General features: G+C 46.7%; 1 protein-coding gene across 7 annotated transcripts in view; it reads left to right on the forward strand.

The window, feature by feature from the left end:
* The first annotated feature begins 2,765 nt into the window (after positions 1-2,765).
* The window catches only part of ndrg4 (NDRG family member 4), a 36,900-nt gene continuing 15,079 nt past the window's right edge, over positions 2,766-24,586 (forward strand). For 2 of the 7 annotated variants that reach the window (XM_048972236.1, XM_048972237.1), the window contains exons 1-10: positions 2,799-2,905; positions 3,978-4,051; positions 9,038-9,131; positions 11,104-11,265; positions 14,045-14,083; positions 18,289-18,394; positions 21,363-21,483; positions 21,576-21,638; positions 21,914-21,974; positions 22,092-22,178. In XM_048972236.1, the coding sequence (XP_048828193.1) occupies positions 3,978-4,051; positions 9,038-9,131; positions 11,104-11,265; positions 14,045-14,083; positions 18,289-18,394; positions 21,363-21,483; positions 21,576-21,638; positions 21,914-21,974; positions 22,092-22,178 (807 nt within the window). In that variant the 5' untranslated portion in view covers positions 2,799-2,905. Of the gene's footprint in view, positions 2,906-3,977; positions 4,052-9,037; positions 9,132-11,103; positions 11,266-14,044; positions 14,084-16,358; positions 17,182-18,288; positions 18,395-21,362; positions 21,484-21,575; positions 21,639-21,913; positions 21,975-22,091; positions 22,179-24,586 lie in introns of those variants that run through there. The other 5 variants (XM_048972238.1, XM_048972239.1, XM_048972240.1 and 2 more) reach the window with 5 other exon arrangements.

Raw genomic sequence — 24,586 nt, forward strand, 5'->3', positions numbered from 1 at the left:
AGTTCCCGATCTCTGTTTGAAAGGTAATATCAAACATGGAAAAATTATCATCAGTGCTACAGAGAACTACAGAGTACATAGTACCAATTTGCGTATATGCATACATATACGCGCTGCGATTTTTACTTACTGGATAATAACACTTTATTCTTTCGTTGCCTAACAATTTTCCTCTTGTAATACTGGGAACCCAACTGTGTATCCCAGGTAACGGGGTTACAGTCCAAGAAGTTACAGCTGCTTTGTGGCGCCTTGTGGAAATTACCATGGCCATGTGCTGTTTTTTTTTTCTTTTTTTCTTTTTTGACTTTTCTCAAGTTTCAAGCTTTAAAAAATGACCAGATTTTGCGCAGTGCTGGTCCAGGATCAGTAACAAACTGCAAACTACCACATCTAAAAGGAATGCAGTGGGACAGTGCATTTAGTAATGAAAACCATATAGAATCTGTGGAAACAGTTTCCAAGATGAGTACAATTTTATTTATTTTTTCAGGATGCATTCTTGTAATGTGTTCTTGTAATGTTGCACATTCTTTGGGCCTGGGTTCTTGGGTATATACTGCAAACATAACATTTGTGAGCTGTTCATTTAAAATCTGTTGTGTATTCACTGACATCTAGTACCTGGTTTGTGATTGGTAAGACCAGTCATTTTCTGTTGAACAGTAACACTGTTTCTGATGTATTCAGTAGAAAGTGTTATCCATCTATGCATGCATCCATGCATCATCCATCCATCCATATCGTAGCACTTACCCTGGTGAGGATTGTGGGAATCCAGGAAGTTATGTCAGGCAGCCTAGGGCGATTGTGGGTTGGGACATACTCTGGATTGGATACCAGACTATCATACATGCACACACTAGCACAGCCCTGGACTTATGCAATACTTAGAGTGTAGAAGACATGATACACTTCAAATTATGACTTTAATTCCATTTTGTTAATCGTTTTCTCAATTGTGGTGTCTGTCTTTAAACACTGATATAAAATGCATAAGACGAGGTAGTGTGCCTGTCAGCAGAAGGTCATTGGTTCAGATCCTGTTGTTGGCAGACTGATGTCACCGTTGGCCTCTTGAGCAAGGCAGCATGGGGGCCTTAAGCCCCAGTTGCTCCAGGGGGTTGTCTGGCCCAGCTTTCTCCAATGTCCGTCACTTTGGATAAACATTAACATAAATGTAATTTCAGGCCTGGCTCGCAGAGCTGTGCCGCAGAGAACCTTTCATTGACCTGCATGTCCACCTTCATCGGCTATCCGAGACCTTTTCAAGAAGGATAAAATGGTGGCCTTTTTACTTTCAGAGTGGATGCGTGAGGACAGTGAGCCGTGACCTCTCCTGAAATGGTCACTGAAACGGTGAGTAGACCCAGCACCACCTTGTCCTGTCTCTTGGAATCACATCAGATCCACTTTGGATGCCAAAATTAGTTTTGTAACATTCACATCACAGATGACGAGTAACTAATTGCATCTCGCCTCAGCCAGTGGCACTTTTAAATCGAGCAAGTCAATTAGCATTTAAGATCATCTTTACCCTTAGGCTGTGACCGAGTTCCTAGTGCCTGGCAGACACGCTGTGTTCATCATTCCTGATAAGACCAGTCCTTCTTCTGAAGCATTGTAGTGAGTGGTTTTGGGAAGATGTGTTTTTCCACATTTCGTGTTATAACTGGAGCCCTAAAGTCTGTGTACAGCCTTTTTGTTTTGGTCTTTCTCAGTTTCGTCGAGCTGGTTGTGTTTATACGCTGAGCCTGTTATTGCGGCTGCTTTTGGTGTGTCCCTCCCAACGGGGTTGTCCTCTCGGGTTCATTGTGCTTGGCATGGCTCCATGTGGGGCGCTCTGCGTCTTTCGTAATTTGCTTTATGCTCAGATGTGGCGTTTTAGCAGGGATTGGCATGTGTTGTATGTTAACGGGTTGGCCAGATTCAGCCCCAGAGTGCTACAGCATGTTCCAGAGAGTTCTAGTGTGTTCCGGCAGTCCCTACTGAGTGGCCTCTTGTGTGGATTTTCTTTTCTCTCCTGCACCTATCTCCTCCCCCTCCTCTCCCTCCTTTCTTGTGAGAAAGCGGGAGAAGGCAGTGATCGTAATGACATCCTCGTAAAGAAAAGGATCAGGCAGTGGAGTCAGACAGCAGACGGAGCGTGTATGAGTGTGTGTGAGCGTGTGATTGTCTGTGGTGGGGGGCGGGTCAGTTGGCAGATGTCCCTTTCATCTGTTGTGCTTCTGGGCAGAATTGTCTATAGGTCTCACAGAACAGAATAATAACTGTTAATGCCACGCAGCCAGGCTGGTGGGAATCATGTTGGGTACAACTGGGCTGTATGCTGACAGATACTGTGACATACACTGAGAAGGAATTGCGACAGGAGCATGCATTGGACTGCGAGGAGCGGGCAACATGGCAAGCACAGCGTCGCGCATTCAGTGATGGGTAGATATGTGATATTTGGTTAAATGTAGATAATGAAACGTCTCCTCCAGAGAGAGGCATCTGCAGCACCATATATGTACTTGAACCCCCCCCCTCCCATTTATTCACCCTCCTCTCTTCCTCTCTCCCAGTCTGTCGAGGTGGCATGTTCGCGCCAGGCAGCCGAGCACTGCATCATCTGGGCTGACACGTGCTTTCTGTTTATTGCTACGGAGGAGGAGGAGGAGAAATGGAAAGATGGAGAGATGGGAGGGCTGAGAGAGTGTGAAGGGGCGGGGGCGGGGCCGCAGGCTGGGGGAGAATACAGATAGGAGCGACCTCATAGGACAGACAGCCTCTGAGACGCGCGCGCGCGCACACACACACACACACGCAGACACGCGCACACATTCCCGAAGAGACAGAGGGAAAAGCAAGAGAGACAGCCAGACGCTGACTGAGAGAGGAGAAACCTGCACCACCATTACAGGTACGATACTGCCTCCCACCCTGCGCTGCTCTGCTTATTTTGCTCTTTATTTGATTCAGTAATTCATTTATTGCTGTTGTTGTTGTTTCCGAGATTTGCGGGGGTCTGACAGTGGGAGGTGTCTCTCCAGGATTGTTATGGTGTCTGAGATTCTGAACTCGTTAGGTTAACCTCCTGAGATGCTGGGGGTTGGGGGGAGGGGGGTAATGGTAGAACGAGCGCTGCTGAGGGAACCCACGCCCCGTGTGCCCTGATGCGTGTGCGTTTGCCATGGATCTGTCACGCCATCACGGGTAGGGTGATCGACACGGACACAAAGGGGGCTGCCAGAACCGAGCACTTCTTCTATGCAAAGCACTGAGCACCATCGGGGCCGCAGTAATACAATCATGTGGCTTGGAGATAAGAGCTGACACTCTCCAGTGACAGAAATGACGGCACACTGGATGTTTCCTGGCGCCTGTAGCGCAGACGGGGACGAGGTCATGCGTTTTGTTTACCGATGCTGCTGAAAGCCCCGTCCCTCAGCTTAGAGCTCTCTGCCGAGGTCGCTATTCCATTTGGTCGACAGCATCTTTTGTTCCTCTTGGGTAACTTGTTGATACCGGGAGGTGTATAAAGGGTGGGTGTGCAAGGTCACGGCGAATGTGCTCAGCACCCGGGCAGACAGGGTCCATTGGAGGGCTGCTGCTGGCTGGAACCGGACTTCAGTGGACTGTGTGGGTGTGTGCTGGGTTCCGTGAGACGCCATGTGCACTGCCCAAACAAAACCAGGCGTATCGTGTTCGCGGTGAATTCCCGGGCAAGTAAGATCAACACACTCTAATCGTCCCCCCGGGACATAACACTGTCCTAAAGGTAATATAAGAATTATTATTACGAGAAAGAAAAGCAGTTTTGAGTTTAACACTTGCAGGAGCAGAAGATGGATGAGCGTGTCAGTGGCTCTGCTGGCAGGTCAGTGCTGCTAAGATGCCGCCTGACTCACCCGCCTCGCGTTTCTGTGCCTCTGTGTCCTCTGCGAGTTCCCTCGTTTACCATCAACTGGTTTGGTCTGGTTTCGTTCAAATAGATGGGGCCTGGACTGGTGGGGAGCTTCCTTGCTACGGCTAGCTGCCGTGTTGCACAGAGCCTGCTCCAGACCATGTACGTAGCCTGGGTGTGTATGTGCGCGGCAGCTTCCCGCCTCCCTCCTATTCTCCCCTCGAATTTTCCGTCATCCTCCACCCTAACCCCTCGTTCCACTGCACCTCCATCTGGTCATGAGCCAGCCCTTTCAGTGGGGTCGACGGCAGGAGGTCGACAGCGGGCGGTCGCCCGGCGACGGTCGCCCCGGCGTCCCCGTCGTGGCCCCCCTCCCGTCGTGACTGCGTGCGTTTCTGCTGGGCTGGGGCCATGACATTCCTTCATGTTGGACCTGTACCCATCTGCTTTAAAAGCTGGCTCTGGATGTTCTGTTTGGGATTTTGATTCTGGAAGTGCATGGCCTGTCCATCTCACATACTTGTCACGTCTTTGTTTTTTGGTTGAGGCAGCGGGGTGTGGGGGGGGGGGGGTGAGGGTGGGGCTGGTTCCTTTTGAGATTAAGCTTCACTTTTTCAATCAGATGCTTGAGGCGACGAGAGTCCGCACATCTGATCTTTCAGAGAGGAGCTTACTGAGGGGATCACGACATCCTGTTTGGGCTTTGGGAATGATGGAGAGTACTTTTCTACATCCCAGCAATTGAGCAAGCTGATCTTCTGATCCACAATAACTGATATGGCTTCTAAAGAGGATTTATATGAGTATCTGACTGTGGGGGGTGGGGGAGGGCTGGGAGGTGGAGGACATGTCCCGATGTGGGCTTGCGTGTCGCTCAGCTGAATTATGAGATTCTTCTCCCAGGGCTAGCTGATCAAAAAAACCTGCCTGCTCTTAGCCGGCATTCGCATCTGTAGGCACGGCACAGATGGACAAAAACACTAGCGGCATCGCCTGCTTGTGCACCGTCGGAGCTTCACACAGGATGGACTGTTTTTGAGAAACATAGTGGAGCCCCAATGAATTCAGGGTGGTTTTGGGAAACAGGACTGCTGGTCTATAGGTTCCCTTCTTCTTCCAGTCAATGTTTCCTGTACATCTCTGAAGGCTCTGGAATATTCAGCCGAGGGGATCTGCGTGACAGTGGAGGCGAAACAACCATGCGGGAAATGTGAATCGGTCTGTTTCGCCTGATTTTAGACTCAATCTTCCCGCCTTTTGTGGAAAAAGGGGCCATCTAGTGAATTTTTAAACACCAGTCTTTTGTGCCCGTGGCATCAAAGGTCTGCAAAAGCTGCAGGCTCCTCTGAAGGTGAAACTGGGCAGCGAGGGGTTAATGATTCAGTGCTGGCAGAGCCCCGCTGAGGGCCGCACACGGCCTCTCCTTCTGCCCGGCTGGCACCGGACCTGAGCCCCGGATGCGGGCTCTGTATTTTGGCTGCCAGGCACGCCAGCACACCCCGAGGGCAGAGGGGGGTCCTTCCGCTTTATTTTTAATCAACAAATTCATTTTTGGCACTGGACTCAGCAAACTCTACACACACTGTGTGTGTGTGTGTGTGTATATATATATATATATATATATATATATATATTTTTTTTTTTAATGATGGCTGCTTCTCAAACAATGCCCATTTTCGGAGTCTGTTGCTAGGTTTGGAAGTGGGGGGGCAGGGGGTGTCACACAGAGGCATAGAGCCAGTTCAGGGCTTTGATGGAGCTTGATCCTATGGCGATCCCCTCCAACGGGCTCTGTGCACACAGAGGGCGGGGACAGCAGTGAGCTGCTCGAAGCAGAGGGCGACGTCACCAGAGCTTTCCGCCTGTCCTCTGTGAGGCGGTCCGAGGAGCAGGGGGCCGGGAGGAGGCTTTTAAAGGCACGCGAGGCTTAAGCCTGAGCAGAACTCGGAGAGATTTCCTGAGCTCTGCCGACAGTTGGCATGGCAACGAGTTTGGCTCCAAATGCGGCCTAGTTAGATGTCGGTGGAAAACCAGAGAATAGGGAAAAAACAAAAAACGTCTTATGTCCTCTGTGAAGAAAATACACTTTTTCTGTTTCCTAGTCTGAACTGGAAGAACTGGAAAGGATTTCTTCCCTGTTTTTACTAGGTATAATATAAGCCCATAGGGACTGTAAAATTTTCAGTAATACAATGTGTACTTTCCCAGTGAACTCTAAAACCAGGAGGGGCCCTAATTTTCTTCACTAACACATTAAATATAATTCTAAACCTTAATCAAATCTGTAAAACTGTTACGCATTTAAAAATCCATCCATCTGTCTTCCAAACGCTTGTATCCGGTCACAGAGAACCAGTCCCATGAAGCCCAGGGCCGTCCATCGCAGTACACTGTCATGCTGTAGGGGACCCACACAAACACTGGGCTAGCATGCAGCCTAACCGAGAACCAAGGGTGGGATTCAAACACTCGCCCTGGAGGTGTGAGGTAATAGTGCTGTCCCTTGGGAAATTACTAGAGATTTTGTGAAGAAAATATTCAATATTAAAATTTTCCCTTGTACTTGTACTTGCCAAAGCATGTACTTGTAATTTGTCAATATTTATTAATGAATGTCTAATGATTAGGTTAGCATCATGGCTCAGTGGGTTGCACTATTGAGTCACACCTCCTGCATTGGTGTTTGAATTTGGGCTGCATGAGGCTGTCAGTTAAAGGTCTTTGCTAGTGTTCATAATGCTGTGGGTCTGAATCCTATGCCCAGCAGAGTAATGCAGAGAACCCACACACATCAGTGGATCTGACCAAAAGATTAACTGCAAGGAACCTTCATTTCCGGTGTTTGTTCACATATTCACTTTCACTTCTGCTTTTGAATTTGATTGGGCTCCACCAACCTTCCTTTGATTGGATGGCTGAGCTCGAAAACAGATGGGAGAAGTATTTGAACTTGATTTACCTTATCATTTTTCAGCTTGATTTATAATTTCTCGTGGCATTTTCAACTAGAATAACCTTTTTAACTTGTCTGACGGGCATTGTCTTTTTGAGAAAGGGTCTTTAATGTGGTGAGAGTGGAGGTTTTCCAGCTGTCCTGATTTTCTGTGTTCCATTGTATTCTGCTGCTGATTTGTTGAGGACTGAAGTCTGTGGTAAATTAAGAGTGGGATAACTAACTGCTCCGGAGTCTGAGGGCAGGGCTGCAGTGGAGGGGGGAAGGTGCAGATGGACTCTGGCCAGAACCCGTGTGGGAAATAGAATGGGGCGTCCTGCTAGTCTGTTACGAAAACTTCTCCTATTTCTCTAACCACACCTGCTGTCTTACCATCCAAGCTAAACATCAGTCTGTGTGAAAGGGGGAGGGGTGGTGCGTTGTTGGTGGATAGAACCAGCAAACTGCTGCTGCTTGGGCCATGTTTAGCTCCTGCTGTGCCACACCTAAAGCTCCATTTGTCCCCACACGACTGAACCCCCCCCCCCAAGGTACAGAATCCCATCCCTCTGATTAATAAATCTGTGAAAATAATATGCCCTCAGCACACACATCACACACAGCCCAGTTAGGCCTGTAGATGTGATATATAATCATTTTATTAAAGTGGATGCTTGGCCATTTGATATAAATCCTTTTAGATGAAATGGCAAAGGAAATGTCCAATATACTTTAGAGGGGGAGGGGAGATTAGGGCTAGTCCTGAAGGGGGTGCCAAGCGTGGGGCCAAAGCCAAGTGACGCATGGTGGGGGGGAGGGGGGGGGATTACTGATCTGTATGAAACGCCACCTCGCTGGCAAGTGGGGGCTCCAGGGGCCTCCAAAGCCTCCAGCTGTGGACAAGCACAGATCTGCTGAGGTTCTGGAAGCTTCTGAAAGCTTTTGTCGTGCTGCTGGCTGAGTGGATTACCCCAGCCTCAGTGTCACTATACCAATGATATAGATGTGGATGTTGAATTCGGGGTGCAGCCTTAATACTGCAGAAAGTTCCAGATTGACTGGAGAGCACAATTGTCCTAGTGGAGAGTGAGCTATGTTGCTTTTGGCTTTGCACGCCGAGCAGTTCTCAGTTGGCAGAGAGAGGACCTGGCAGACCTCACGAAGAACGGGAAGCAGGGGAAGAAGCTCTGCTCTGGGCTGTCTGTGCCGGGATGTTCGCCGATGCTCCTCCATCGCTGCTCACCGTCCTCGTCCCTGGCAGTGTTCACACTGTGGATGTTCTGTTTCACGTCGGGTGTTTCCATGTTATGGCATTTCCTCAAAAACTCTGAGTTTGTTCGTCAAATTCCCAGAAGCTTCTTTTGTGTGTCTCATGCTCTTACTGGGTGCTCGAGCCGCAGTTTGTGGTGACTCTGTGCACACGTGTGTCAAGAGGAGCGTTTCCCTAAACTTGTGGAGACATTTATTCTTTAGCCATTTTTAAGATGATTATTAATTCTTGTATGTTCTTGGGTTTTATTGGAAAGGAATCAAACATGGCAAGTCCCCACAATGATAGGTAAACATGTGAGAATGTGTGTGTGACTGTGTGTGTAGAGACAGTGAGTGTATCCAACATTTCTGCCCTGAACTGCTAAGCTGAGAGTGAATAGTCAGTGGTGCTGGGAGATTGCTGCGGATGCCTGGATGTTCGGTCACGTCCCTTGCTGTATCCCTGACCTCAGTTGAAGGGACAGCTGCAGTATCTCTTATCGGATAGATAATCCATCTTTTGCTTAAGGATGGACGATTCGGCAACCCCTGCCCACTCTCTGATGACTGGTCTGTACCGGTCCATGACCTAACATTGCCAGTAGGGGGCACCCTGCAGAGACTCAAACCGTATGGTATCAGTTTGACTGCACTGCAGCCTAATGTACATTAGCCCGCTTTGACCAGGCAGTGCTAAGGCCCAGAGCCTCAGCCGGACCTAGTCCAGTTGTACGCATGGGTCATATTGCCCTGATCCTCATTAGTTCACCAATCCCCTTGCACCCAAGGACAACAAAGTTGCAATAACCCAAAAAGAAGTGATTTAAAGTGTAGAGAAGGTGAGGTTTGGCAGAGGGGCCATGAGTGATGTGCAGTGATACAGGTGGACTATGTGAGGTATGGCTGAGGACTGACCTGGCCTGATGGTAACTTGTTGCCGTGGTGACCACGCCTGCCCATTGCAGGTTGCTGTCCAAGATGGCTGGCATGAAGGAGCAGCAGTTTCCTGAGGAAAAGCCCCTGCTCCTCGAGCAGAGAGGAGGCCCTGATGCAGAGATGGTGAGTTTGTCTGTGTGTGTGTGGATTAGCTTTATATTACATTGCAGGGACTGAATGGCCCCCACAGTGTAATAAAAGCCTGTTTATGTGACATTGTGGGGACCATTTTTCAGGTCTCCACAAAGATCTGTGAATGCAATCAAAAATGTCAAAAGTCCCATATTTTGCTTGGTTACTTATGGTTAAGGTTAGGGCTGGGTAGGGGTTAAGGTCATCATGTTGTGATTACAGTTTTCCCCATAGAAATGAATGGAGAGTCCCCACAAAAATATATTTACAAACCTGTGTGTATATGTGTGTAGGAGTGGCCATGTCCCTGCTCACTGGCATTAAAAGCTCAAAGCTTATTCATGTAAACAAATGAAATGTGTGTCACAAATTAGAAACAATTGGACAGTCTGTCATTTAGAGTGTAGTGTGCATGTAATGGAAACATTAAAGCGGTATGTCTTTTACTCATTTACTGGCCATTAGAGCCTTACTGAGCTGCACCCGTGAAGCACCATGTGTTCCAGAGGCATGGTGAGAGTGGAGAGCGATGTGGGCCCTGCATGGGGCTGAGCTGCAGATGTCCCCAGGGCCGTGACTGGCCCGAGTATGTGGCTTTATTTCTGGCCACTGTGATGGAGCGCTCTCTCGCCCTGCCTCTCCCTCTCCTGGTTCACTCTTCTCAGCTTTCGTTCTCCTTCTGTCCTGCTCCATCCTGTTCTCCAGCCAGTCTGACCTTCCTCTCTCCCCTAACCTCCCTTCACCATCGACACGCCTCTCGTCTCTGCATTTTTCCTTTGCTCCTCTGTTCCTCACTTCATGTCTTTTCTTTCTCTGTCTCCTCTTCTCCTCTCTTCATGTGTCTTCTTCTTTTTCTCTCTCTGTCCCCTCTGCTCCTCTCATATCCCTTCTCCTTTTTCTTATGGCCTCCTCTGCTCCAGTCTTCATGTCTCCTCCTTTTTCTGTCTCTGTCCATTCGCTCCTCTCTTCATGTCTCTTCTCTTTTTCTCTCTCTCTTCTGCTCCTCTTTTCTTGTTTACTCTTGTTTTTCTATCCCTGTCCCTCGTTCCTCTCCGCTCTTTCTTTCTCTTTTCTCTCTGTCTACTCTGTTTTTTTTGCATGCCTCTCCTTCTTTTTCTCTCTTTGTCCCCTCTGCTCCTCTCTCCATGTGTCTCCTCCTTTTGTCTCTCTGTCTCATCTGCTCCCCTCTTCATTTCTTTTCTCCTCTTTCACTCTCTGTCTCCTGCTTCTCTTCTCATGTCTCTCTTCCTCTTTTCTCTCTGTCTCCCCTGCTCCTCTCTTCATGTCCCTTCTCCTTTTTCCTTTCCTGTCCCCTCTGCTCCTCTCTTCGTGTGTCTCCTCCTCGTCTCTCCCTGTCTCTTCTCTTTTCATGTCTCTTCTCCTTTCTCTCTCTCTATCCCCTCTGCTCCTTGCTTCATGTTTCTCCCCCTTTTTCTCTCTCTGTCTCCTCTGCTCCTTTCTTCATGTCTCTCCTCTTTTTTCTCTCTCAGTCCCATCTTCTCCTCTTTTTATGTCTATTCTCTTTTTATGTCTATTTCTCTCTTCTGTCTTCTCTGTTATTTTCTCTTTATATCTCCTCCGCCCTTCTTGCATTGTCTTCTTTGATCTGCGGCTTTTTTCTTTTTGTCTTCTCTTTAATCTCTCCTCTGATTTTTTCATGTGTTCCAAACCTTTTACTCTTCAAACTAGTGTCCCTCTATCGTCATATTTTAATATGTACTTCACTGCCCTTACAAACATCAGAGTACAGAACCTATGGATTGCATTTGTAATAGATTTAGTATATTCCAAAATCAAAAGAGATTAACAGATATTGTTAGATTTTGTCCTGAGTATTACTGATTTTGGATATATGGGTGAATGTTGACTAGTGTCCACGAGCCCTGTGTCCCCACCCTTTGTCCTTGCCGACCCACGCTTGTGCCCTGAGCCTTTTAACTGCCTTCTGTGTCTGTGTCTGAAGCCTCCGGAGAGCACCGATGGGGCACAGAATGCAAGCACAGCACCCTCCACGGCCCCCCCACCCGCAGCTGCCGCCCCTTCCCCAGGCCGCTCCCACCGGTGGCACATGATTGCACGCCACTGGCTCCGCATGACTCGTCGTCGGACCAGCGGGTCCATCCCGGTAAAAACACAGTAGGCCACACCTCAAACCACACCCTAGGCGTGACATTACTGGCTACACCCTAAGGGACATTGTTGACCACACCCCCAGGTGTCAGATTAAATTACAGATACTGCCACAGTTTATACTATCTCAGACCGTGCCCAGAACCAAGGGGGCCCATGCACTGAAGACCACTGTCCTTAAGTGTCAACTTGCAGACCCAACTGCCAAACAGGAAATTTTGAGCAAAGCCTGGTAATGAACTGCAGTTAGGGTCAGACTCTGGTGAGTGAAGTTTGGCAGCAGATCACGTTCCTGCAAACTTAAAGACGACGCCCAATTTGGCAAAGAAAAAACTCTCAGGCTTGTTTTATAGACTGAATGTACTCAAAGTTTATGACAAACATTATCATTTAGCTTCAACAGGTTTGAACAGTAAGAGCTAATGAAAGCGTATCAGTCCAGCTTCGCTGGTTCTCATTTAAATCCAGACAGATATGAAGGTCTTCCAATGTGCTGTGCCAGACAGGTCCGGCTCCCGCTGCTAAATGCTCATTTCCCTCCGTTTGCTCAGGCTCTGCGTCAGCTGCAGTGTGTTCTGGGATATGCAAGCCCTATAAGTAGACAATATTCCTGTTATGTAATGTGTTCTGTGAAGCTGGGGCCTGTTTTCTTCAGATCCACCCACCCAGCAACATTTGGTGGAAAGATTTAGATATTTAGGGCATCACAGAGGTGTAACTGGAAAATGTCTGTAATGAACAGCGTGCATCCTACAGACATGTTGTGTTTGCTGGTGACTGCAAAATGTGAATGGTTTTCAGGTACATCACGGTTACAGAGATGGGCTGTAATTGTAATATTGGGAATATCACCACTACTGCTGCAGTCAAATAATAATGACAACAATCAGTATTACTATCATGTTAATAATAATAATAATAATAATAATAATAATAATTTTGTACAGAACATGACATGCAAATGTGTTTAAAAATGTTTAATTATAGCGGACATAGTTTCTTAAAATTATGTTGGACCTTTACTGGACTCCTGCACTGCAGTGCTCTAGGGTAACAGAATTTCAGACACCACGTTGACGACTGACAGCTATTCTTTGTAATACGTTTAGTTTGTGTGTGCATGGAGGGCACTCAGTACTGTGCTTATGATTGTGAATGTGTGAATGAGCAGTGAAGCTTATGATTGTGAATGTGTGAATGAGCAGAGGCGGCTTCAATGACGGCCCTTTGATGTCCGCTTCCAGGATGGGGAGGTCATTCCTATTAAAAGGCCTTAACATTAAGGTGATCTGGCCCAGCCAAACATGCTGAGCTGGTGCAGATGTGTAGCTAAACCTAAGGCCTCCAGGCAGGAGAACACGAGTGACTTTTGATCAGCTTGTTGCGTCTGTATCAACGGACATAATCCCGAGATCACGACAAGATTAAGCAAAATATTCATAACCGGTATTGTTCGTGCAGCGTGCACCTAGACATCAGATTATTTATTATATAATGATGCCTCTTACTGCCACTGCAGGTCTGAATAATATAATCATAGCCACTTATTCAGATCTGAATCATATTTAAAAAAACGCCATTGACTTCAGATAAATTCTTACACATTCAGTAATTCATTCACAAAGGTGACAACTGTTAGATCACCACCAGCAATCCATACTGAAAAGTTAAAGCAGTGGCATATGTACGGAAATGGACATAAACCATAAGACACACATGCTAATAGTTGGCTAATAAAAGTCAAGTACCTCTGTGATGCATTATGTCATCTGCTCATATGCTATGTGGGGCTAACGGGCTGGAATACAAATGCTACATTGCTAGTGTGCTAAGCTAAGATGGCCAGCAGCTTACCCAGCACCCTGTCATAATTGATGGTCTAATGCTAAAATACTGCTAGGAGGTGTATACTGTCAAAGGGATGGAAGTGGAGCATCTTCTGACTGCATTATACTGCTGGATGCTTTGGGAGGAGCCTGGATGATGCTGCCATCGGCTGCCTGTACCTGTCACAGCTAGACTTCCATGTACAGGGATATTCTCCTGTTGGCTGGCCCATATCTATATGATGATGTGAGGGGCCATTTTTGGGACCTTTAGGTGAAAAGCAGCACACTTTCTTTGGTCTGGTAATGATCTCTCAACTACATGTACCTGCTGGGTACTGCTTTGATATGGGAGGTCTGGGGTGAAGAGTGACACCTGCTGGTGTGATAGTGGCCCTCCCCCCCTTTTCCTTCACTTTACTAGCCTTCCCCCCCTCCCCCCCCTCCCCCCCCCCCCCCCATGCGTGCTATTTATGCATGTATAACTGATGTCTCCACTTGGATCAAAACGAGCCTCATGCAGCGATGCCCTCTAACACGGAGTTTCTCGATCCGTGTCTGCACCGATGAACCTGCTTCTGCACTCATCTCTCGCCATGACCCTTGCCAGCACTCCTCAGCTCGTTCTCCATTCTCCTAACACTTCGCTGCTTTATGTCGCGCTGACCAGCCCGTTAACCTCACCGCTCCCTCCAGCCTTCACCCATGTGCCTGCTTTTCCACATCCATGCATATCTATCCACATCCATGCACATCCATGCTCTTATGGATGCGTCCAACTGCTTCCCTTCCTCACTGCTCGGGGCCTCTCCTCCCCCATCCCTATCATTACCCAGCTGGACCAGAGTGGCAGCGTCTTAATTACCACCCAGAGGACTCCTCCTGGGCAGCCTCTCTGTCTGCACCGATTCCTGTGAGTAACCATTTTTGTGTCTGTGCTCTCCGCAGGAGAACTGTGAAACCTTCACCTGCACAGGAGACTGGAAGGTACTGGAGTCTCTTTCATTCTGCTTGTGTTTTTCTTGCAGCTTGTGTAAGATGATGATGGTGATGCATGGTGTGCTTCTGACAGCAGACTTATACATTGGTGGAATGTGCTCTCTGCTGGCGAATATAAGCCACTGCAGCTTTGTTGTTGGCTTGTCCTTCTCGCTGATCATGGAGAATATGCCGGCCAGGACTGGAGATGCACAGCGTGTTTGAGAAAGCAGCGACCCGGAAGGAATGTTGGATCTATAGCTAATTATATTGCCAAAAGAACGTGAAAAGAATTTGTGACTAGCATAGCTTAGCATGAGCCTTAGAATGTGAGGCTCTATGTGTTCTGCTTTGTTTGTAAAGGCCATTGTCCTTGTTTTAAAAAATGGCTTCCCCCTTTTTTCTGAATGGAAGGCACACACACACCTATTAGAAAGCAGACATGACACTGACACTCACAGATACAGTGCTGAAAATGGTGGATGACATGCTGTAAGGTACACTGGTGTATGCTCGATGTTTGCTGGCACACCATTGGCTGGCTAAGGACACACCCACATTCAAGTGATTTTTCCTGCCTTTCTACTCCCAGCATCAGTGTCCTCTCTTCTCTCTGTAGGCTTTTCCAGCGTCTTTTTGTTTGGCTTGATCTGCATTTGGCTTTCATTTTCCCTTGATATTGAATAAGGTTTTCCTTATTTAAAGGTTTTATTTAAAACTAATTTGCTGTTTTCGTTAAGGACGTCATGATTATTTGTTGCTATATTTCCGGCCCTAAATTGAATTATCCTTTTCCAAAACCAAAATGTGTTTTTTTCTAATATATATGAAACAGATGTTATGAAACATTACACGTCTTGTCATATTTAACTATATGCAGGTATGTCTTTAATAGTTTAAGTCATTTATACTTTTTTGTTGATCCAACTTCCCCAAAACATGTAAGCTCTATACTTACAGAGTGGGAGGAAGGGGGTGTGAACACATTCACATAGTTTCTTTGTTCATTTATAAATACAAATGAAAGCTTGAAGATATATTGCAGTTATTTATTAAACTCAACTTGTATGGCCATCTGTGAAGAGTCATTGGGTAAAGATTAGTGGTTGTTGTTCTCTCTAAATGACATCCTTATAAAGGCTTTGTAAATAAAGGTCACTTTCCATGTTAAAGTACGGTGTCTTTAGCATGATGATAATGGTGTCTCTGCTGTTCGTTCCTCCTCGCATTGACTTACTCCGTTTGCTCTTGATTCATTGGGGGAACAGCCTTCCCCACACCTGCAGCAGGCTGCTGCAGCCTATCAGTGCGTGTTATCGGTGGAAGGCTTTCCTGGTGTCTGTTCTAGGGATTTAAATTAATTGTGAAAAGAGCAGAAACACAGATGGCCTCCAAATGTCTCAGTTACTGTTCTAATTTATTTGGCATAGAGGTTGAGAAGGATGCTGGTCTTATGCTGCAGCAGAGAATCTGGCTTTGGCTTTGTGTTTCTGGTGTAGCTTAGTGCAGTTTTCACGAGAGATGACTGTGCAGAACACATTCACTGCCGAATGTGGGAATGTGCAGGGTCACAGTGCACTGGAGATAATGGCCACCTGTTTTGCTGTGTGGACACGCATGTACAGAGACACATTATATCCGCTGTCAATGACACGAATACTGACAGGGCCTGAAAGATGTCCTCTCGTGTTAAATACATTAATCAGAGAATTGTGGGAGTGTCTAAGCAAGGGATTGGAGATACTGTGTTTGAAGGTGGGGCTTAATGGAAGATTGACAGGAATGGTGGAGCTCTGTAAGAAGAGGTCATGGCACACGTTGTTGAAATGTCAGGATGTAAGAATAACAACACTGAGGGCACGACTGGCATCTTCTGTTTTAATACATCTGTGGAGATCCATAAATGTTCTTACTCCTCAACTAAAATGGGGAGGATTTACTGAGGCGTGTGTTTAATGGAGACTGGAAGTCATGAATAAGCAGAGAGACGGTTAACCTGGCTTTCACTGCAGAAGGGGGGTGGGGAGATGGACCGACTTGCCACTGAGTCAGCTGAGATGAGGTAATGTTTGTAGGTTGAAAAGGTGGATCGAGATGAAATCACACAGAATGAGGGGAGGCGGGAGAAATGGGGAGGGAAGAGAGAGCTGGGGAGACGAGACAGATGGGGACGCAAGAGAGAGATGGGGAGGTGAGAGAGATGAGCAGGCAAGAGAAATGGGAAGGGGAAGGATATGGAGAGGTAAGAGAGATGGGGAGGCGCGAGAGAGATGGGGATGGGAGGGATATGGGGAGACGATAGAGATGAGGAGGTGAGTGAGATGGCGAGGGATTTGGCAGACGATATGCTCCAGGGAGTCGGCTATATTAGATGATGAAGGACACTGAGGTCGGTCTACTACAGCTGCACAAAAATGCATTTGGCTACAGTAAAAATGGTTAATCTGTGCAGACACTAGACTGCAGTAAACCTGCTTCAGCTGTACAAACACTGGCCTGGAGGACAAATGTCTTAGCTGCACAGACACCAGTGTGCAGAGTAAATCTGCTGTGCAGATGGCAGATTGCAGTTAAAGGCCTGCAGTAGGAATGCTTCAGCTGAGCTCCTGTACAATCGAGCATTGGTTATAAGTGTGAATCCACATCCCTCACCCAGCTGTGCTGCAAGTACAAGAAAAGGCACTCGGTTTGCGATGCAGATGCGAGCTGTGTTAATGGTGCACGTATAGGTTTGCATGTGCTGATGTATGTGGGAGACCTAGGTCTGTCTGTGACCACTGGATATGAAAGTGGGGCAGAAAGGCGTCTGCAGATGATTAGTTGAGCAGAGATGATACCGAGGATAAAAAACAGCTCCGGAATATGCTGTTTGATGGCCTACTGGCCAATCGGATGCGAGGAGTTAGCTTGGGTGGCCAATGAGAGAGCAGCGTGCTCCTTGCTGTGAGCTTATAAGGTATGGGGGCAGGGAGCTGAAATGCTGAACCAAACAAAGAGACACATCAGTGTGCACTGCCTTTCCGGACGCCCTGCCTTCTTGCACTGTCCTCCCCTTCGCCTTGTCTGTCCTCACACCCTGAGCAGCCATGCCTGAGTGCTGGGATGGGGTGAGTTATAGTATATTACAATTTATTGTGCGTGTGCAGTGACTTTATGTACGACAGTTTATTTCCCATGATTGATTGTGTGTTTGCATTGATTGCATGTGTTATAATGTATTTCACGTGATACTGTGTGTGTTCAGTGGTTCTGTGTACTGTAGAAAATTTCACATTTTTATTTGTGTGTGTGTGTGTGTGCTGATATGCGCTCCGCATTAATGCTGGTAGCTGAATGTTGATATGCTTGTGCCTGAGATACGCTAACCTTCGACCCTGATGAATTCATGGTGACCTCTGTGTGACTGAGCCCATCCTGCACGAGCGTACCCCCCATTCCTCTGGCCGTGTGACTGCCACTATGTCTCCCCCCCCGGGGGGGGGGGGGGGTCCTACTGTCAGTGTTTCTGTCAAAATGCAGCTGCTTTCTCCAGGCTGCGTAACGATGGTAAGTAATTAGCATGGCCCTCATGTGCATGACGGGAGGTATCAGTGCAGCTGTGCTGCTGAATAGCAGCCTGCGGGACCAGGGGAGTCAGACGCTCTGACAGGCTCACAGGCTGACACTCCGAACCCGGCCGACATGCACGGACCCGGCGACGTTTGCTTCTCACGAGATGAGACGGCTGAGTAGCTACTAAGGTGCAGGGGCCCGCTGGCTGCTGGATCGCTGTGTGGTGCAGGAATGATCCCAGTGAGGCTGAGCCTGGCTGTGCGTGTGCAGTGCTCTCGGTCAGGTGGCATCAGGCCGTCCCACAGACGCTGTGTCTTTAAGTGGATCCCGTAGAAAAAAGCTGCCCTGCCACTGTATAACTGTAAGCTTGCGATGCCATATGACGGCCTCCAGGATTCGGTCCTGTCTGTGGGCACAGAGACCCTGGGACCCGGGACCAGCTGGCCGGGGGGTGCTGAGGACAACCTGTGTGATGTTAGGGTGCTTACTTTACGATGTATTATTATTATGAACAACAATAATAATAATAATAATGATGATGAAGAAGACTAATCATCATGCATCACCACCATCATCATCATGCAGTGCATGTGAGTGCTTTGGCAAGAACACAGCCGTGTGTGTCATGACGCTCTCTCTCCATATCTGCGTGTTTGTGTCAGGAGCATGACATCGAGACACCCTACGGCATGCTGCACGTGGTCATCCGCGGGGCAGCCAAGGGCAACCGGCCGGCCATCCTGACCTACCATGACGTGGGCCTCAACCGTAAGTCAGCCACTGCTCCGTCCTCACAGCCTGACGGCCCTTGGCTATGAACGGCTTTGCTTTGCTTGACGACATGATAAGGTCCGGTCCCAGCAGATCATCTTGAAATTCAGTGTCCGTGTGCTTGTATGTGTGGACATGGATGCATTACATTGTGACCAATTGTCGGCACAATGCGATAAAATTCTATTATTTTGACCTTGAGGGGACGATTTTTTCAATCACTGCAAGGGAAAACTCAGTTTTATAAATATCTGTGACTGCAATCAAAAAACCAAAAATGCCAGAAGTCTTTTGTTTGGTTACTTACAGTTAAGGTTAGGGCTGGGTAGAGATTAAGGTTGTCATTGCTGGGATTATGGTTTTGACCATAGAAATGAATAGAGAGTCCCCACAAAGATATAATTACAAATGTGTGTGTGTGTGTGTGTGTGTGTGTGCGTGCATGCATGTGTTAGCTGTGCCAGTCTGTGTGTACACCTCTTACTTCTCCACACTGCGTACCTGTGGCTCTAGGCCCCCTCTCAGCTGTCCCTCTGGCTCCGCCTTTGGGACTCGGGGATGCGGGAGTGGCACACTGCAGCGGGCAGCTTGCTCTCTTTCAGGGTGCCAGATAAAAATAGCCCCGCTTTTGTTATCAAGCCGCTCCCAGCCCCAGCCTGGTGCTGATGGATACCAGTTTCTTAATTCTCACACCTTCATCCCCGAATTCTCACAGCCCTTCTGTGTCCCCCCTCCAGCCACCTTTATGTTTACCAGGGCTGCGTCCCACAGAGCTGTGCTGGTAGCTGTTTACCACCCTCATTCAGGAGGAATTGTGGGTCACCAGCGCGACGCACAGCGCTGAAAGTAGGGCATAACAGTGGGAGCGGGGAGGGTTTGCCCTTGGGCAAGGCCTGAATCACATGCCCACTGTGCACATCCAGTTAAAGTGCCATCATACCCCGGGGATTAAGGTCATTGTCGAAATTGGATTTTTTCTTTGTCTTTCACAGAGACATGTTTCTGTGCCGCGGACAGAATGCTGTCTGTCAGTGATTCTTTTCAGCAGTGATCTAATTCCTGATGAGTGAGGTTGAAATATGGTGTATATAGTGCTTGGATGTTGAGATAGGCTCTCTCTCCTTCACCTCCATCTCTCTGCTCCTCGTACCGCCCTCAATCTTGCCATTTTAATCACTGCTTCTCCTCCCCACTTCCTTACCTAATTTCCTTTTACCCATTTTTCACCTGCATCAGTTCCTCGTGCCTCAGCCGCAGAGGAAGGGGGGGAGGCAGTGGAGACATTAAATATGGGTCAGGAAAACATCCGCATCGTGCAGCACAGAGGGGGGAGGAGCCTGGATATACTGCAGTCGATCTGTTGTGGTCTGTGCCTCACCCCCGGCAGCAGACGTGCGAATCAGCGCGTGTGCATGCTGACTCGCTGGAGAAGGAGAGCGAGGAGGAGGAGAGCGAGGAGGAGGAGTGCAAACTGCTCCGGGCAGAGAGAGCGGCAGTGATGCTGGAGCGAGACTTTTTACATGTTCATCACATCCGCTCAGAATGTATCATTGTGCATATTAGTGCCTTGAGGAAAACATCTGGCAGTATATATACACACCTAAATGTGGCATCTTGGCGTTCTTGAAGGTAGTGGGGAATGTAATAAAGAGCACATCACTTTTACCTAAATGTTATCGTACATTTTTGATGCCATTGAACTTTGCATTCTCCCAGCGAACACTTTATAATGAGATTAATGTCAGTGTTAGCATGCTTGAACATAAGAATAAGCAGTACATGATGTTTAAACTATGAGGTGCCAGAGTTCATAAAGACCATGATGATGTCATACACCCTAATTGGTTTTTAGCAGTGATAATGTGCTATTAATTGCTTAAACGTGTAACAATGCAATGGTTTTCATTAACACTAGTTACATTCATCAGGTCTTTCACCTTTGTTACATTTTTCTTGCTCCATTTTATGGTCCTTCTCATTAGAATTAGTATCCACAAATGCTGCTCCTCTATTCACTCTCTGCCTGTACTCATTAGCATTAGCATCAGCAAACGCTGCTCCTTTCCTCACTGTCTTTACTTGTTCTCATTAGCATTAGCATCCACAAATGCTGCTCCTCTCTTCACTCTCTCCCTGTACTTATTAGCATTAGCATCAGCAAACGCTGCTCCTTTCCTCACTGTCTTTACTTGTTCTCATTAGAATTAGTATCCACAAATGCTGCTCCTCTCTTCACTCTCTGCCTGTACTCATTAGCATTAACATCAGCAAATGCTGCTCCTTTCCTCACTGTCTTTACTTGTTCTCATTAGCATTAGCATCCACAAATGCTGCTCCTGACCTCCCTGTCTCTGCTTGCTCCCTTGTGTTTTTTGGTTATTTGTACTCTGCTTGGGTTCCGGTGGCTTTGTTTTTTTGCCAAAAAAAAACAAAATTTTACTCTGTCGATATTTTCTTTTAATTATTTTGCTGTATCAACCTGATGCGTAACCTTATCTACTTTAGTGACCAGAAAGTTTTCAGTGCATGCAATGCAGTTTTTCCCTATAAAATCAAAAGTCAGATAAGCAAAACATATAAATTTAGACATATGTAAATATACAAATCATACAACACAAACAATTATACATTTCTTTGCATCTATTCCAAAGTTTCACTCAAATTAATTTAATGTTTAATTATATTGGGTGTAGCATTTGAGGTGGCAGAGCACAGACTTCTCTTAGCCTGAGGTCCAGCACAAATTAAGCACTGCCTGTATTTCCCCCACAGTAAGTGCTTCAGTTTGCTTACTATCTGGCTTTGAGGAACTCCAGACATTGAGAATTTGTTTCCCTTCTTAGTCTCCCAGATCCCCCATTGGTGGAATTTCCTTGTCTTGTTTTGGGATTGATTACAATCCCTGTGTCTCATAGAGTTTCCTCAAACTGGTCCTATGACACTAGGGTGCCATTTCCCTCCACAGACAAGCTGTGTTTCAACACCTTCTTCCAAAATGACGACATGCAGGAGATTACCAAGCACTTTGTGGTGTGCCATGTAGATGCTCCCGGCCAGCAGATCGGTGCATCCCAGTTACCCCAGGGGTAAGTTCTTGCCCAGAATTAACTTTCTTTCCATTCTTGAATAGTCTGTTTGCTCTGGGATTGATTAGGATATCTGGGGATTTCATTTAAAGGTACCAGTACCCCACTATGGACCAGCTGGCAAGCATGCTGACCAGTGTGGTGCAACACTTTGGGTAAGTACATGATGGCAGCCCTTTGTGGAGTCACATGCTTGCATGTGTACACACTGCATGCAGATACGTTTAATTATTATGGCAGTGTTTCACAACCTGGTCCTTGGGGGTCCACAGACAGTCCATGATTTTGTTCCCTCTACCGGGAACTGTGAGGGAGCAAAAACATGTACTGTCAGGGTCCCTGGGGTCCAGATTGGAAAACACTGTATTACAGTTTTAGTATTTACCACTCTATTTCTGTATTTGCTGCACATTACAATCTCTGTTTTCAGATTCAAGAGCATTGTGGGAATTGGAGTTGGGGCTGGCTCCTACATCCTGGCCAAGTTTGCTGTAAGGAGAGATGGAACATTTTCGCTTCATGAATCACTTTTTATACCTTTGTTATTTTCATATTTTTCAACCCTCTAACCTCTCACCATTACCCCCCCCCCCCCCCTTCTACCCTAGCTGATTTATCCAGACCTTGTGGAGGGTCTGGTTCTGCTGAACATCGACCCCAATGGCAAAGGTTGGATTGACTGGGCAGCGACCAAGGTGTGTGCAGAATCATACAGGCAAACAAACATGCAGGGGGCATGCGATCGTTACTAGCTACAGGCCAGTTGCCATTGCCTTGACAGCACCTCACGTACATAGGCCAGCTTTTACCAGATGTATCCTCTGTTCCCTCAGCAGATGAAATCCAGCAGAGTCACATTTGTTCACAGACATCATACAGATGCTATGATGGTAGCCATTTTGTTTCAGGATTGACACAAAATGGCTGTCCTCAAATAACAACAATAACACTGCTCAACAAAGATATGGGGGGCATTTTTTGTACGTGGATTACTCGTTTAGCCGGATGTAATTATTGACGATTTGGCATGATCCTGGATCTGTCGGTTTTTCGAAACTCTTGCTTGAAATGTGTTGTCATAGCAGCACATCCAAATCCTCAAACCTGCTCAGAGAAAGGTTTGTTCTGCGTAAACAAGGATTAGCTCGCGAACGTAATCAGTGTCTGTGAGTGGAAATCCAATCAGCCATGGCCTCGCCATTCATGAATCAGCAGCCAATTGATATCGGTGCGCAAATCATAAGGAGAGAATTTCATACGGAGAGGGATCTGCAACATCCTTTATTGCTCACGGAGGAAATTCTTTTCGAAAGACACCGCTTTAGCCGAGGGGGAATATTGTACCTCAAAGATTTATTAGCACCTTTTATTCAAATTAGGCGTAGTATATATACGTATATTTAAATGTGTGTATGTGTGTGTGTATACATATATGATTTTTTCTGTCTTTAAATAGTTATATACCAATATTTACCAGTTTGAAGTATATTCGTATGCTTCATTTTAACCTGTTCCCATGTTGTCATTGTGCTTATGTTTGATCTGGAATTATGACATACAGTAAAATCCTATTATAGTGGACTGGCATATAACAGAATGTCCCTTATAACAGACAAACGCTTTCAGCTGTAGTTTTGTTCGGCTATAACAGACATGCAGCTCAGCCGGGTGGCGTGCTGGTGATATCCAGCCCAGATATGTAGTCGGGATTATTAATAGTCACGCATCTGGGCAGGTAAAGTTGGATTACTAGATGTACAATATAATAATCTATACCACAGGTGTGTCTGTTGGGGTGTGGCATGAGTAAATGGTGTCCTATAGTTGTGTTCTGGGCATACAGCGACTCTGGGTATAACAGACTTTGGATATAACGGCACGCGACCCAGTAGGATAAGCGGTTTGAAAAATGGATGGATGGATGGATATAACGGACTGTTTTGCCAGGTACCTTGAAGTCCGTTATAACTGGATTTTACTGTATTAAATTATAATTAATCTGACACATAGGAAATAAAACGCTGCATTCAGTAAGTACAATGAGCACTACTTCCACGTTAAATTTGTCGGCCACTTTTTGCCAGCCGTCTTTTCTGGTTTGAGCTGCTTTTCCCATGTTACAGTACCCCTTGTGCATTTTAGTTCTTGAAATTCTTCATATCCTTTTAATACGAGGTCCTGCTCCGCCTGCGTGAAAAGCTGTGCCCTTCCTTTCGTCATTTTGTTGCAGCCTATCAAAGACTTGCTGACCAAGTTTTCTACACTTGATATATATGGGCTTTTCAAGCAGCGAGGGCGTGCGCCGTCATCTCGGATGAATGGATCCAGCTAGACCAGGGGTAGGCAATCTTATCCGCAAAGGGACGGTGTGTATGCAGGTTTTTCGGGTAACCTTTAGGTCAGCTGTTCAAACCCAGGTGTGAGGACTCTTCAGCCAGTCAGTCCTCTAATTAGTGGCCTAATTAGGGAGTCGCAGCGAAAACCTGCATACACACCTGCCCTTTGCAGATGAGATTGCCCACCCCTGAGCTAGACTAATCTACTACACAGCTGCGTTTGAAAAACCGTCTTATCCCGGATGAGTTTCACCGGCATTAAGTCATCCAAGATGAGGCATCTGATCTCGGATGATTTAAGCGACGTACGGAAAATACCCCCTTGGTCACAGAACAATTACGTCAGTTATGTGGATTTCAGAAATGCACTCAGAATTTTGCTATCACCCATAGTTTTCCAGTGATGTGATTTTTATTCCATATTGATAATATATAAATCCTCATTAATTATATATGGATATGTTAAAGGTTAATTTACAAATAGAAATAAATTCATTTTTCAAACAAATAGAAGGTGCCTTAAGTTTACAGCTGTAACACATTTGGACATACTGAGACAGGGTCCTGCTCCCTCTCTGATATGGACAAATGATACCATGGCAAGTAGAGTCCCAGTATGCTTGCTGATGTCTGCTGGACCCTTAAGAGGGATGTTCCTGAGGCCAAGTACAGCAGAAAATCACACATTTCTATTTTATACTGTAGATGAGTCGCTTCCGTCTTCCACATATATTGTAAATATATGTATAGCATAAAGTTTAATTGTG

Source organism: Brienomyrus brachyistius, chromosome 13 (genome assembly GCF_023856365.1).
Source record: "Brienomyrus brachyistius isolate T26 chromosome 13, BBRACH_0.4, whole genome shotgun sequence".
NCBI classification, from domain to species: domain Eukaryota; kingdom Metazoa; phylum Chordata; class Actinopteri; order Osteoglossiformes; family Mormyridae; genus Brienomyrus; species Brienomyrus brachyistius.